We start from the raw sequence: 16,324 nt of genomic DNA on the forward strand, positions 1-16,324 counted from the left end.
GATGATGCAGAATGTTTTCATCATCACAGAAGTTCTATTTGAAAGCACTGATCTACATTCTTTCAGGAGCAAATAGAATCATGCATATTAATTAATAAGAAAATGCCACTAAAGATGTATCAAATGAATTATCAATTATATTACTATATATGACACTCAATACATTTAGGAAAGATAAATTTCCAAGGAAAGTCTGAGTTCATTGTTCTAAGGTATAACCATCTTCAAATGATTCCCACTCTTTTCTGTTTTTGAATCTCAAGTACCTAGTAAAACATCTGATGTATAGTCAGTGCTCCACATTTGCTTATAGAATTACGCCATTTTTTTTTATACTTTATTTCTTGCTCAGGTGTAAATCTCTTGTTTCACAGAAATAAACGTTTGACACTAGACTCTAATTTACATGTGTAAACCAACTGAATCATTGATAAAGGACCAATTTCATTTCCCTTTGATTATGTGACCTTGTAAAATGACGATAATAGCAACCATTGTCAAAATTTGATATGAAGATTGAATAAAATAGTGGCTGTAAATGTATCTAATACTTGGCACATAACAGGGAATGATTAAATATTAATTTCTCTTCCCCTTTCACCTTCTGTTCGACAATTAAAATGAAATAGATCCAAAAGAGTTGCTTTCCTAAAACTAAAACCATGCAAGTTAATCCAATTGCACAATCACAGCATGTCAGTCAGCCAAGGGAAGTAATCAGTAATAAGCAGACATCACAGTAGGAAGACATAAAAAGCCACTGGAATAAGCTGGATGTCTGTTCAACCAAATGGAATGTGAACCAACACCACGTCCCACACCCCCAGACAAATAAGCTTAAAACAAAACATTGCTTCTGGGGAATATAATGCCTTTAATTAGAGGCTGAAGTAGTGAGACTGATTTGGCAATCCAGATCTTCCCTAAGAAAATGCATTCTTCTTTATAAAGACTCTTCTCAAATCTCCAGGTAGGTAACCAGGACAGATTAAAAAAGTGATTCCCATTTAGATTTAGATTTTATGATTCCACAATCTGGTCTTCAGTTTTTAAAATTATTTGAAGTTGTGAAGTTCTCAAGTAAATCTAAAATTAATTTCGAATTAAAGATAAAAACTGTGAATTATATACATTTAGATGTATCGAATCTATACATCTGTATGTGTAGATGTATAGATGCAATATGTGTGTGTGTATTTATATATAAATATATATAAATACACACACACATATATATATACATATGTTCTTATGTGCACTGGTTGAGAACTGCAGGGTTAAGGAAAAATAAAGTTGTGAGAAAAACAATTTAGCGAGGAACTATAAATAACCTAATGGGCAGAAAACCAGTGATTAAATTAAAAATAGATTCATATACTTCTTTATACAAGCAGGCCCTGGGGGATTTGAGAAAATAAAATTACCTTGACTTGCTCAAGCTTTTCTTTTAGTTGCTGCTCATTTCCAGGTTCAAGTGGGATACTAGCAATGTTATCTGCTTCCTCCAACCACAAAACAAATTCATTTAAATCTCTTTGAAATTCTGACAAGATATTCTTTTGTTCTTCTAGCCTGGAGAAAGAAGAATAAAATTGTTATTTTTTTCCAACATATTTCTCAAACTATTTTTTAATGCCAACTGGGAAACAAACATGGCAAGCAATTTAAAAATAAGCAATTTAAAAGATGTTAACAATGCATAATTTAAGAAAACTCATTCACTTTGAACAAAGTAATTTCAATATTTCAAGAATCTCTAAATGATAAGAGATTAAAATTGATCGAGAAAAATTCTGATTCAAAAATTCCTGGCCAGGCACAGTGGCTCATGCCTGTAATCCTAGCACTTAGGGAGGCTGATGTGGGCGGATCACTTGAGGTCATGAGTTTGCGACCAGTCTGGTGAATATGGTGAAACCCCGTCTCTACTAAAAATACAAAAATTTGCCAGGCTTGGTGGCAGGTGCCTGTAATCCCACCTACTAGGGAGGCTGAGGCAGGAGAATCACTGGAACGTGGAAGGCAGAGGCTGCAGTAAGCCGAGATCGCGCCACTGCACTCCACCCTGGGCAACAGAGAAAGACGCCATCTCAAATACATACATACATGCATACATACATACATACATACATAAAATGAATAAAATAAAAACTCTAACAACATTATGTCATTATACCTGAGCAAGGTTTCTCAACTTTAGCATTACTAACATTTAAGTTTGGAAAATTCTTTGCTGTGAGCGGCTATCCTCTGCATTGTAGGGTATTTAGCAGTATCCCTGGCCTGTTGTACACACTGGATACCAGTAGTAACACCTCGCCCCTGAGCTGTGACTACCAAATATGTTTCAAGGCATTGCCAAATATGCTGGGGGGTTGGGGGTGGGGACAAAATTGTCCCTGGTTGAGAACCAACTAAAGTAAGTATATAACCTAAAGTTACAAGTTTTAAAATATTTAATTAAAGTATACTTATGGAAAATTATAGGACAAAAATATAAACAAGGTTTCTGTTTTGGGCAGCTCTGCTCTATGTGGCTTCAGCTTGGTTTAAAATAAAACGCTAAATTATTACATGCTAAACTGTTTTCCAAATTATGACTCACAACCTTATTTGAGGAAAGAGAAAAACTGATTTAAAATACTTAACATATGTTGTACTCGTGGAAGTTTTAATTATGAAAATGCATATACTCTATGCTAATTAGCCATAAATTTATTCTTACATATTCGATTGTAAGACAGCTGAACAAAATTGTTTGTGCTTAAAATAATTGAAAATTTTTTGTTTTGTTGTCTTCTGGGAACTATGTAGAGCTTCCATGGAAGCTTTTAATTGAAGTATAATATACGTACAGGACACTGCACAATTTAACTGTATAGCTCAATAGTGTTTTAAAAATTGAACCCACTGTACAACCAGAGAAGGAAATAGAATATTATAAGAATCTCAGAGATCTCCTCTTATCCCTTTGCAGTCACCACCTCCAAGTATAACCAGTACCCTGTCAACTTTGATTATTTTGCCGGTACTGAATATTATGAAAATGGAATTATATGGCTTTATACTCCTTTGTGTCTTGCCTTTTTCATTCAAAATTATGTTTACGATAATCCATGTTGCATATAATTTTAGTCTGTTCATTAACCTGGCTGTATAGCATTTAATTGTGTAAATATAGTACTTTAGATGGACATTTGTGATAATTCAGTTTTTTGAATGATTAGCTATTTTTTTTTGTTTGCTTCAAATTAACAAATGTGCATTGGGAGCTTACTACCTTCTAAGAACTCGACTGGGCATTAGGATTAAAGATGATATATATGTTCTATACCTTGTCTTGAGGATTTCAGAGTCAATGAGAAGAAATAAGCGTGTAAGCCAAGTATTATGATTAAGTATTATAGGAGGAGAAGTTATTTCTGGGGCAGTGCTTGGGAGACGTCCCAGAGAAGATAATGATCTGAGTCTTGAAGCATGAAGATAGATCAGCATGTTGCAGGAATAAGACACAGCCTGTTCAAAGACAGGGCCTTGAGAGAACGACAGTTACAATCATTCTGTAAATCAGAATCTGGTTATTGGACTTATGCTTGCATATATTCAGTTTTCCTATATGATAAGAGCCTGTTCAAAGTCTGTTCTGGGACATGTAAAGTTACATTCTCCCCTCTGTCTATTCTCTTTTAAATGCATTTATACATTTATTCACTTATTTTACAAATATTTATGATTTATTGTTTTTAATTTTTGTAGGGACATAGTAAGTGTATGTATTTGTAGGGTACATGAGATATTTTGTTACAGGCATGCAATGTGAAATAAGCACATCCACTGTTCATTCCTGGGACATTGGGACCAGGGTCTCTTTTTAACCTATCCCAAATATAACGTCTGATCTAGAAGTACTTCTACCTTATCTGACTGGGAAGATGAATGCTATTTACTTCAGCTGAGAGTATATTTTGTTGTCTCATATATTTTGGGGAAACTACTAGTTTAAAAAATCAAGAGATCTGGAGCTCAGGGGAGAGAGGAAAGCTGGAAATAAGGACGTTAGTCATCAGCAATCAGTTGGCGGAGAAAACACGGTAAACTAACTTTTGAACGAATAATTAACATTTCATGTTTGTTATTTTCTGAGTCCATTCTTTCTTCATTTTGTGAATTTTAATCATTGACGATTCTCTCTTATTTAAATTGAAAAATAGGAAAAGTCAATTTCACAGCCTTTTGTTGATTTCTTATGTATGGTTAACCTTACGGTCCCTCCTCCACTTCTACTCTATGTGCTCAGGCACGGAAAGCCAAAGGAATGCCTACGGTGCTCTTCTGGCCTCTCCAAAAGCTACACAGGCCTGTGTAGGAGGTCTGCAGATGCCAAACATTCAGTGAAGTGAGAGGATGCTTTTTCCTTCTTGGAGTCTACATACTTACTCTCAGTGATTCCCTCGAAGTCTCTATTTCTGACTCAGAGACATGAAAGAGAAGGAATTGTCCCTTACTACAAACTGCACTCCCCTCAAAGCTTACTACCCCTTCCTATCTGAGTCTTTTTAATCTCGCCTGGGACATGGAGCACAGAGGAGATCGGAAATTGCTTGGAATAGAGATAGTATCCCTGTTGCTTTAGCGTAAACCCTATGGGGAAGTGGCTGGTCTCGATTGCTGGCAGTTTGCTTTAGAATGTGGAATAGCACCATTTCCCCTCAGATTCTGACCTTAGAATCAATTGTGGAAGAAGAAAACGTCTAGTATAGTATAGGCATCCTTTATTTGTTTAAATGTTCCAAGCTGATTTAATTCCTTGGGTCTAGATTTTGAGGGTCTATCTCATCTTTTTCTCTCTCTCTTTCTACTCTGCGAATCATTGCCTCCATTACTATTTGACTCCAGATGATTTCGCATAGTGTTCTGAATACTTTTAGTTAAGTAAAATCTTGCTAAAATCTGATTACATTTGAAAAACCTAGACACATTGGCAAGGCTTTTAAACATTCTCAACTTTCATCTAGAAACAGACACGTTTAAGGAAAAGAAAACCTCAAACCCCCAAAACAAACAAAAATTTAAGGAGCAGGAAAAAGTAATATCAAACCAAAAAAATAATAATAACCCTCAAGTTTAGAAAATTCTAAATCAAACACTCCCCTCTTTTCAAATATGGCTCAAATTATTTACTTGCATACTTTTTCTATCAAGAATATCCAGCAAAGAGGAGAGATGTTGTGCTTATTCATTATAGTTGAGATTTATATGTATTACTGGATTCAAACTCTATATTGTATGCTTATTTTCTTCACTTATTATTCTACTATATGTCTCTGCAGGTCATTAGTTATGCTTTAAAAACTTGATTTTTTAAGATCCTAGTAATAAGATATATAGAGGTACCCTGTATTTCACCATTATTGTGTTATTAGGAATTTTATTTGCTTTCATTTTTTATTATAATGAATAACCCTACAATAAACACATTTGTTTATACATTTTGAATCATATAGCTGCTGGAATAAGAATGAAAAGTTAACAATGGGAATCCTAAGGATTTAGATACACATTGTTGAACTTCTGTCAAGGTTGGTACTCAGAACACTCATAAACTCCCACCAACAGTTAGAAAATACTTGTCTCACTACACTTTTACCACTATTGAGCATTATAATTTATATACCGATAAAACAAATAAAAAGCTTGCCAGAGATATTTTAAGTATTCCGTTAATAGGAAAGTTGAAAATGTCGTATGGGTGTACATGTTTGTCATTTATTTAGTTTCTACTGTCAATTATCTGCAATGTCTGTTGCCCATTTTTCCTGTGTTTTCCTGTTTTTAAGAGCTCTTTTCACATTATCTGAAACATAGATTGAGACTATGTTTCCAGCTTCCTTTTTGCCTTTTAGTAGTTTTTTCTAAATAAAATTTAACAGTTTATTTCTTTGATATTATGTTCATTGATAGTAGCCTTAAAATTGTGGCCATTTTATCGTTGTTCAGATATTCTCATTTATTCTTGATCCTTACTCTTTCATTTGTTAAAAAAGAACAACCAAATATTTAATCCATCTTAAATTTATATAGTGTTGTTTCTAACCTTGAAGAGTTTTTCAGAAATTGATATTTTGCCCCCCAGCACCATCTCTTCTGAATTGATTTATGGTGCTTTCTTTAAGATATTTTAAGTTTCTGCTTGTTGATCTACTGTAGATTTTTGTGACAGTAATGCACTATGTCAATTATTGCAGCTTTAAAATATACTTAATTTCTGGTAGGTTAACCCACTCTCCCACTTTAGTTATTCTAACTTATGTAATGTATCATTCAGTCAAATTATAAAACAATTCTCACTGAAAATTTTTAAATGGGATTGCATTATATCAATAAGTTAATTTGTGAAGAATTACTGCCTTTCCAATATAATTCTGCTAAATTTTCTGTATTTACAGTGTTTTTGGACACAGAGTATCTGGGACTCAACGGTGCACTATAAATAATTAAGTACATTTTATAATTAACTTTCAGCATCAATTTGAAAGACAGCATCTTGCATATGATTTTATGGATATTAACCATATACTAATTTAGAAAACTCTTAAGGACTCTCAGAATAAATCATCACTTAAACAGTAAAAGCTTTGGCTAAGCTTTTTGCTATCTTTCTTTTTACACAGTATTTGTGGAAAACTTTTTTTCCAGTGATTTAATTTTTAAAAAAATACAGCATCTTTTAAATATGAAAACATTCGGTAGTCATTTCTTATCTAGATTTTTTTATACTTTGAAATATAAAAAAGATGGTGACAAAATCCCACAGGGACCTTGTTATAATCTGCTTTTCCAAGCGCATGTGTTTTCTGAAATTTCAAAAGCCTCGATCTGAAGTTTTAAAAGCTGCAATTTGAATTTATGTATTCAGATGATTGCAGAAAAGCAAAGAAACACAGTTAGCATTTCCAGGCTTGTCTCTTGACAGAACAGTTTAAACGTGCCTTATATTGGCATTCATCACATGAAGTGTTATTTCTTTGTTTACCTACTTGCTTAATGCTTATGGTAGGATTTATTCAGACAAGTGGTAGTAATAATAATGAATATTTAACATTACCCATCTGCAAATAAGCGCTAAATATTTTACTTTTAGAAGCATTTCAATACATTGAGACATTTAGCTTTACATTACAAATGTTCCTAATGAAATTAAAGGAAGCACGTATTACGATGGTGAGAGATTTGCATAATCAGAAAGGAAGGGCTACTCATGTGTTGCTAAATTCAATGAATTTAACATTAACTCTTAACGAACATTTTCTGTAGGGCTACTCTTACGGTAAGAGGAATAGACTGCCAAATCACATGGCATGATTTTGGTGAGGGGATCTAACAAGTGTTTCAGGAAAAGTGCTAGAGAGTTTCACAGTTGTATCTCTTTTAATATTCCATACATCCTTTGGATTGCCTTTTATATGCTTTCAATGAAGAAATTGAAGTTCTAGAGATTGACACATCATATATCCAAAGGTGACTATCCCATTTTCCAAATAAGAAGTCCCTCTCGCCAAGTTTTTGGATCACCTTTAACATAGAAACTTTAGAAAATGGAGATATAATTATCACCTGTTTACATATAATGTTTAATTCATTAATTTGATTGTGTGTACTGCTTTAAAATTATATAGTACAAAATATTATATCATTAGATCACACTTCTTCATTCATATTTCATGCAACAATTTTGTTCTAATTCTTCACAGGCACCTTCAACATTGAAATTTGCATCCTCACGGATGCACTTGTTGCCTAACTCAGTTTTCCAGAGGGCATCATTTTTACTTACATCCATGTGGCCTGAGGTATAGTACTGCTGAATCTAGAAGTAGTGTTTCACTAGGAATTTTATTCCAAGCCACAAGCACACATTTATATAACAGAATACAGTTTTATGTTATGTAAAGACAGCTTTATCTTTTTTCTGTGCCATATGTCCATGAGCTACACCATGTAACCACTTAATGAGTTACTTTTAACAGTATTCTTTCCATAGGTTGTTTACAATGGCATCCAACTCTTGCAATTGTGATGTCATACAACCAAAGTCAATCCCTGAAATGTGTTAAATTTATTTTCTCCCAGTGTGCGTGTGTCTGTGTGTGTGTGTTTTTGCCCTCCTCTATCAGGTTACTTCTACAAGCCTCCAAAATAAGCATAAATTGAGAATAAGTCAAGGCAATACATCTTTCCCAGACAGTACTTTGTTGTTTTGACTGAAGTAAAATAAATGACCATCTTGTAATTTGAGAAACTTCAGAAGGATTCAAGTATAAGTTGACCCTTCCCGAGGGAAAACCAAAACAAAACATTGATCTCTAGGCACACCTAGTAACTTCTTCAGGCCATACCCTCCGTAGTTCATTATCAGAATCAGAACCCAAGCATCAACTTTATTTTTAAGCCAACATGTCTACCATACCTGGTTGGTGCTTGACTTGTACAATTAGACATTTGTTCATTTTCCCTAAAGTTTGTGTCTTGTCGGAATGAAGTGCTCCTGAGGGGGATAATATATCAAGATTTCTCAGTCATTTATGCCTCACTGTTAAGGAAATGATTAGCAACTTTTGAGTAGATGTGGAAAATGATGAGGGAAAACCTGAAGCTTAGCAATGCGAATATCTGCATGGAAAGTAAGTCCAAATGTAAATGCTGCCAGTTATCAGCTGAGTACGTGAACATGGGCGAGTTACTTAATCTCTTTAGCCCTCAGTTTCCTCGTCTTAAAATTAGAACAATAAACACTTTACAGTGTGGTTGTGAGGACTAAATTTTTTTTAGCAGAAACCCAAGATTTAGCCTAGTGCTTATAATTAAGCACTAATTTTGGAAAAAAATGGTAGAGAACATAAAAGGAGGTACAAAAAAGAGAAAATACGGATACAGAGCTTTCTATTTTAATCCTAGAACTGTGTCTAAGCCCATGTGCTTACATAGATAAAAGTATTTATAAAACATTATGAGTACACAGGGGGACTACTCAAAATTGAAATTTTGATGAGCCACCTGACAACTTTATTTCTCCCTACTGACAAACTACCTTGACAAAATTTGCTGGGGAAAAAAAAAATAGAGAATTAATGTCAATCTATGAATAAATGTGCCACCAGATGAGACTACTTCTAGGTGAAGCATATATGTAATCACAATGCAACAGCCATTTATCGAGGGTCTACTAGTGTCCAGTGATATGGCCGTGAATATCGGCAGCAATCCCTGCCTCATGGACCTTACATCCGATTGGGAGGAAGGGGAGGCAGACAATAAACAAGATAAAGAAATAAAATCCATAGATTGTGATATAGTAAGTGCTACAGAGGAAAAAAATGAAGCATGAAAAAGGGATGGAAATATTGAGGGGAAGATGGGGAGGAGTTGTGATTTTATAAAGGGTGATCATAGAAGGCTCCATGGAGAAGGAGACATTTGAGCAAAGTCCTCATGGTAGGGACTGGGTAGCTGCTCATTAGACAAGTTTACTCATTTCTCTTAATTGTGCAGCTAGCTGTCATTTCCCAGTCTCCCTTGCCATTAGTTTGGCTACATGACTGAGTTCGAGCCAGTGGAGTGTGAGCAAAAGTGATGCTCATGAATATGAAGCCTGGCTCATGACCCCACCTCCACTAACCACCGCCACATATGTAATATTTCTTATTCTTTTTCATTCTAATGTACAAGAGCACAGTGATTTTGAAATCCATATGTTAAAGACATCAGAGCCACAAAAGCGAAGTACCCTGGGTCCCCCTGATTCACCATTTGGAGGAAAGCTATTTGTTGACCAGAAAACTTTTGTAAAGTTTGCATGAATGCAAAGTTTCTATTATGTTAAGCCACTGAGGTGTGGGGTTTTTTTTATAGCAGCTTTAATAAAGATAGGTGATATAGAAATAAAGAAGTGAGGGAGGAAGCCATGCAAATATTGTGGGAAAGAACGCCCTAAGCAGAGAAAACAAGTACAAAGGCCTTGAGGCAGGTGTGTAGTAAGAACGTCCTAAAAACAACGAAGAAGTGAACAAGAAGTTCCGAAATGGAGAGAGGAAAGGAGAGTACTAGATGTGGCCCAAAAGCCTTCTATTCAGAGATTCTATCTAGAATCTCAAAGCTTTTCTAATCCCTATCCCACATTGAATTCAGTTTTTGGATAAAAATAAATTATAGAGTAATATGTTTGGGAAATCTCAGATTGAACTGCGTTCTCCAATGCTACTTTAATGGATCAAATCAACTAACTGAGCCCTAGGACTTCCCCCCAGATTTTTGTGTGTGCTGTCTACACACTTGCTGAAACAGGCTTCGGGAAAATCTGAGGATGCTTTGGATCTTCATCTGTCAGAGGCAGAGTTACATCACCTATCAGTAAAACCTGTCACAAAGCCATTACCATCTGATACAAAATGCAGTTAAGAGGGTGTGACTTCAAACTGCTTTTTCTGATTTCAATCCCAGTTCAGTTTTTCCCTTCGCAGACATTCAAACACCATCATCTTCCTGCCTAAACGTGCTCCTCTGTCACGTTCAATGGATGACTCCACCAGCTCCCAGTTTTTTAAGCTGAAAATCTGGAAGTCATCCTTGATTCTTCTCTCTCCCTCACTCCCAGAGTGTGTATCAATAAGCATGTACTCATAAGTCCACTTGAGAAATCTCTCTTGAACCTGCCCACTTCTCTCCATCCTCCTGTCACTGTCTCCTTCTCTCCTTCTCATTCTGATTTCAACTTTTATTTTTGATCCAGGTGGTATACGTACAGGTTTGTTACCTGAGAATGTTGTGTGATGCCAAGGTTTAGGGTAAAAATGATCCCACCACACAGGTAGTGAACATAGTACCCAATAGGTAGTTTTTCAACCCTTGCCCCTCTCCTTCTTCCCCCTTCTAGTAGCCCCCCGTGTCTATTGTTTTCATCTTTATAATGAGTACCCAATGTTTAGCTTCTAACTATCTTCGATTTTCTGTTCCTGCATTAATTCACTTAGGATAATGACCTCCAGCTGCATCTATGTTCCTACAAAGGACGTGATTTTATTCTTTTTATGACTGTGTAGTATTCCATGGTGTACGTATACCACATTTATTTTATTCAATCCACCACTGCTGGGCACCTAGGTTGATTCCATGTCTTTGTTACTGTATAGTGCTGCAATGAACATGTGAGCACATGTGTCTTTTTGGTAGAAAGATTTGTGTTCTTTTAAGTATACACCAAGTAACGAGATTGCTGGGTTGAATGGCAGCTCTCTTTTAAGTTCTTTGAGAAATTTTCGAACTGCTCTCCACAGTGCCTAAACTCATTTACATTCCTATTAACAGTGTATAAGCATTCCCTTTTTTCTGAAGCCTCACCAGCATGTGTTGTTTTTTGACTTTTTAATAATAGCCATTCTGTTCTGATTTCTAACAGCCTCTCTGAGACTGCTTTCTAATTAGCTTGTGCCTCCTACCTTGTCTCCTTCTTATCTATTCTTTACATTTCAGAATAAGACATCTTTCTAAAATATGTTGCTGATCAAGTCCTCATATACTCAACAACTTCCTAGTGCCAATGGGATAAAATATAACTTCTCTAACATGGGTCAAAAAGCCCTTTGTGATCTGGTCTCTACTTCTATTTCTTCATCTTTCTTTGCAATGTACAGTTCATGGAACAACTTACTCTTCCTTAAAATCCAGCACTATATCCATATCAGGATTTATCACACAGCGTTCCCTCTGCCTGGGACGTCCTTCCAGACATCTTCATCTAGGTAGCTCCAGGTTGATCTTTCCAATCTCAGGTTAGACATCACTTCCTCTACAAAGCTTTCCTTGATTAATTAGACATCCCTAACCCAGGTATAGGTCATAGGTCCTGTTATGTAGTCCCATAGCCCCTCATAATGTTTCCATCACAGGAAATACTGCAATTTCCCATGTTCATCAAACTATTGCAGATTTTCTATCTATTGTGATCACACCCTATCCTCAGTACTTAGCATATAGTATTTGCTTAGTTCCTATATTAATAATCTCCTAATGACATCATCTTAATTGTACATCTCCAAGTAATAACATTATTCATAGTAGTCTGGGGAGATTTTCCATGAAGAACAAAGTGTGTGTGTATGGGAGGCAGGTTCTGTATAAAATTAATGAAATTCAACCAGGGAAAGCTATATAGCAAGTGTTTGTAAACTATGGCTCATGAACCAAGTTGTGCTCACCACCTGTTTTTGTAAATAAAGTTTTACTGGAACAGAGCTACACTCATTCATTTACATATTGTCTATGATTACTTTCATGCTACAATAGCAAAGTTGAGTAGTTGCAGCAAAGATTGAATGGCCCACAAAGCCAAAAAACATTTATTATCTGGCACTTTACTCAAGTTTACCACCATCTGCTATGTGATAAATCTCTTTCTTAGACATCTACTAGGGAATTAAAGATATGAGAATTCTGATATAAGAAAATTGGTATAATCTTTATAAACCAGTGGTACGTGAAGTCATGAAAATGTCTATGATAATTAGAACTACTCCTCACCCCTTGAAACAATCATGAGCACCTTACACCATTATTATTTCACAGGACAAGGAGAAAAACTAGACATTGCATCTGATTATAAACATTAATTCTGTTTAAATTTACGAACATTTCCAACTATGAGAAACTATATCTACTTACCTTAGAATCAAACGTGGAAAACAGTCAAGAGACCTATGCCTCTGCCTCACTTTTCTTGTCTTGGCTTTTACATTATGACAGTTTCTTTCTTTATTTTTCTCTTTCTTCCTAACCCACAACCAACTTTATCATTTATTTTATAATTTCTCCTCCTCTTTTGTTACTCAGTTTTATAATTTCACCTCCTTTTTTATTACTCAGTTTTATAATTTCACCTCCTTTTTTGTTACTCAGTTTTATAATTTCACCTACTTTTTTGTTACTCAGGTTTTTTTCCCCTCTGGGCTTTATGGTGATTTTTATTACTGTGTCTGTATTTTGAATTCCTCATGGTAGTAATTCTTTCTACCCCCAGAAAAAATGTCATCTATTTTCTCAAACTATTTATGTTTCCAGTGGAATATGAATACATTATATAGAGAAGGAAACCCGAAGTTCCCCAGAGAGAGAGAGAGAGAGAGAGAGAGAGAGAAAAGGGAACATTTTGATCATCACTTTCATCCTCAAGCAGAAAGGCAAAGGGTATTTCCGTTTCACTTATTTAAACTCTGCACATAATTGCAGCTAAGTTCCTCAGAAACAGAGGTTACTATTCTTTAAAAGAATATAGCCACAGGAGGTACAAAAATAGTTATATTCCCTTAAACAGTATTTCCTTAAATGTTCTGGGGACCCCTGGGAGTCCCTGAGACCCATGCAGCTGTTCTGTGAGGTCCAAATTATTTTCATAATAAAACTAAGATGTTATTTGACTTTTTCCTCTCTCATTCTCTTATGAGTTTTTCAGAGGCTACATGATGCAAGATATGATAGCACATTCAATGCAGAAACAGATATAAGAACCAGCTGCCTTCTCTTAAGCTAACTTTTAAAGAGATTTGCAAAAATGTAAAACAAGATCACTCTTCTCACTATATTGTTTCTGTTGTAGAAAACATAGTTTAAAAAGTAAGAATTTATTTTTTATTTCAACATGCAATTTTAAAATGAATTAATAAGTAAATATTTTGAACAATTATCACTTTTTTTTTTTTTTTTTTTTGAGACGGAGTCTCACTCTGTCACCAGGCTGGAGTGCAGTGATGCAATCTCAGCTTACTGCAACCTCCGCCTCCCGGCTTCAAGCAATTCTTCTGTTTCAGCCTCCAGAGTAGCTGAGACCATGGGCGCCCGTCACCACTCCTGGCTTTTGTTTTGTTTTTGTTTTTCTTTTTTTAGTAGAGATAGGGTTTCACCATGTTCACCAGGATGGTCTCGATCTCTTAACCTCGTGATCTGCCCGCCTCGGCCTCCCAAAGTGCTGGGATTACAGGCGTGAGCCACCACGCCTGGCCAAGATAATTTTTTTTGGAGAAAAATAATATGTCCTTATCACCTGTCATAAGTAATGACAGCTCATCATGCACATCGAGTTTGTTACTATAAAGACCTCAGACAAGTAAATAATACAATATAAAATGAAAATTGAAATAATCCATTAGGTATGAAGAAATCCACCACAAACATTCCAGCTGGAGTTCAGAAATTTGCCAATGAATTTATTAGAGACAGAGGAAGGTGAATAATATAGGCCAATGAGAGTTAATGAACTGCCTAAATATTTACTGGGAATCTCTGTGACATGCTAGGCTAAGCAGGGCACCTTCAAATGATATACACACTGCTCACTTACAGATTGTATTTCACTGAGGCAAGCTTGCCTGTCATTAATTTACTGTATTTTATCAACAAATATTTGAGCATCTACCACATACCAGGTACCAATTTTGCTACTTGATGAGGTAGTTAACAAAATGTTGACAGGCTAGTCAGTGATACAGATACATGAATGGGTTTCTTTTTTAAAAATTTTTTTATTTGTTGAGATGGAGTCTCACTCTGTCACCCAGGCTGGGGTGCAGTGACGCGATCTTGGCTCACAGCAACCTCCACCTCCTGGGTTCAAACGATTCTCCTGCCTCAGCCTCCGGGTAGCTGGGATTAAAATGCCATAAGCATTGAAGTGTAGCTATGCATTCACCAAACATTCATTACACATCTACTAAGGGCCAGGCACTACACTATTTTTGCTGGATATTCAGGAGTGAACAAAACAGAGCCAGTCCATACACATAGCTCATGGTGTCATGCGTGATACCAGCATTAAACCACTAATCATACAGAAGAGTTTAATGCAAACCATACATATATAAAGAAAAAAATAAAATTGTCGAGAGTACTCCTTTTTTTTTTTTTTTTTTTTTACAAACTTTCACTTTCAGAACTTTCATGGATATGTTGCTCCTAAAGGCAAATATGCATCAAATTTTACTTTCCATGAATAAATGGGGTCACTGGTCAGCTACAGTTATTATAGTTTTTAGTATCATGTCTAACTTTAGACTAAGATGTGTCTCCTCTGTGTGTATTTGTGAAATGTTTTTAAACATTATTAATCTCATTATGTGTCGTGAGTACAAAAGCAAAGCAAACTTGTTGACAGTCCTGGGAAAACATAGAAAAGAAGTAATAATAACAATAATAACCAAGGTCCTCCTTTCTCAAAGGGCTTAACTGAATATCTGTTGGTCTTTTGAATGGAGACATATGGTCTAAGAACAAAAACACTTATAGTCATTTGGAATATAACCTGTTTCTGAGAAGAGCAGTGGATCTTACTTAGATTGAAAAGGGTGTGGTGGTTGTAACAGTGAGTCCCTCTGAGTAAGTAACATCGAAATTGAGCCCTGAAAACTATGTAAGTATCAGCCGGAATACAGATGGTACAACGCAAAGGAATTAGCTTTTATCAAGGTAGAAAAATACTTAGCAATTCAGAGGAAATGAAATTAGACCAGTGTGGCTAAAGTTTAGAGAGAAAAATGGAGAGTTGCAGGAGATAAGTCCAGAGAAATGGACAGGTAATATCTTATACTACATTATCTCTGGGCATTAAAATTTGATTCTGCATGAACTTTATTAGTGTATTATTTATTTTACATCCATGTGAATTACTAAATTCATTAAAAATTTGGTACGAGGTACAGATGAACTTAGAGAGTCTACCTAATAGATTACTCAAGATTGGTTTTGACCCATGAAGTAATCCACTTCACTTAGCTAAGCATACATTTAAAAATACTAGAATCCAAAGGGTATCTCCAAGGATTTCTTTTTTAAACAGACCTAGCCATGTACAATAGAGTCAAGGCAGTGTAAACTAAAATACATGTTTTCTGGTTCTTAGATCAATAGGACATACAGCAGACTGACATAGCATTTAGGAGAAAATTTCTCTGTATGTTTATGAAAACTGAAGGGAGTTTCTTTTTCTCCACTGGGAGCTGACCAACATTACTTTCCAGCTGAATATATGAGAGAATTATGTTCCCATTCTCCTGAATTAATAGTTGTTAAGAAAATGCCACATAATTTATTTCCTATATGACTTAAAAGGCAAAGCATAATGAAAATGAGAGTAAAATAAAACGCCATTAACTAGAAAATATTGCATATATAAATTTGTGTCATATATATAGTAAATTTGCAACATACCAATATCAGGGAGAAAAGTAAGATTACCTTGTCAAGCATCAAGCATAAGTAGCTAAACCTTAAATACAGTGGATAA

At 35.3% G+C, this 16,324-nt stretch overlaps 1 protein-coding gene across 4 annotated transcripts in view; it reads right to left on the bottom strand.

The window, feature by feature from the left end:
* DMD (dystrophin) overlaps window positions 1-16,324 on the bottom strand; it is a 2,284,432-nt gene that overhangs the window by 839,506 nt on the left and 1,428,602 nt on the right. For all 4 annotated transcript variants that reach the window (XM_063634262.1, XM_063634265.1, XM_063634264.1 and 1 more), the window contains exon 46: window positions 1,425-1,572. In XM_063634262.1, coding sequence (XP_063490332.1) covers window positions 1,425-1,572 — 148 coding nt within the window. The remainder of the gene's footprint in view (window positions 1-1,424; window positions 1,573-16,324) is intronic.

The sequence above is a fragment of the Symphalangus syndactylus genome, chromosome X (assembly GCF_028878055.3).
Source record: "Symphalangus syndactylus isolate Jambi chromosome X, NHGRI_mSymSyn1-v2.1_pri, whole genome shotgun sequence".
NCBI classification, from domain to species: domain Eukaryota; kingdom Metazoa; phylum Chordata; class Mammalia; order Primates; family Hylobatidae; genus Symphalangus; species Symphalangus syndactylus.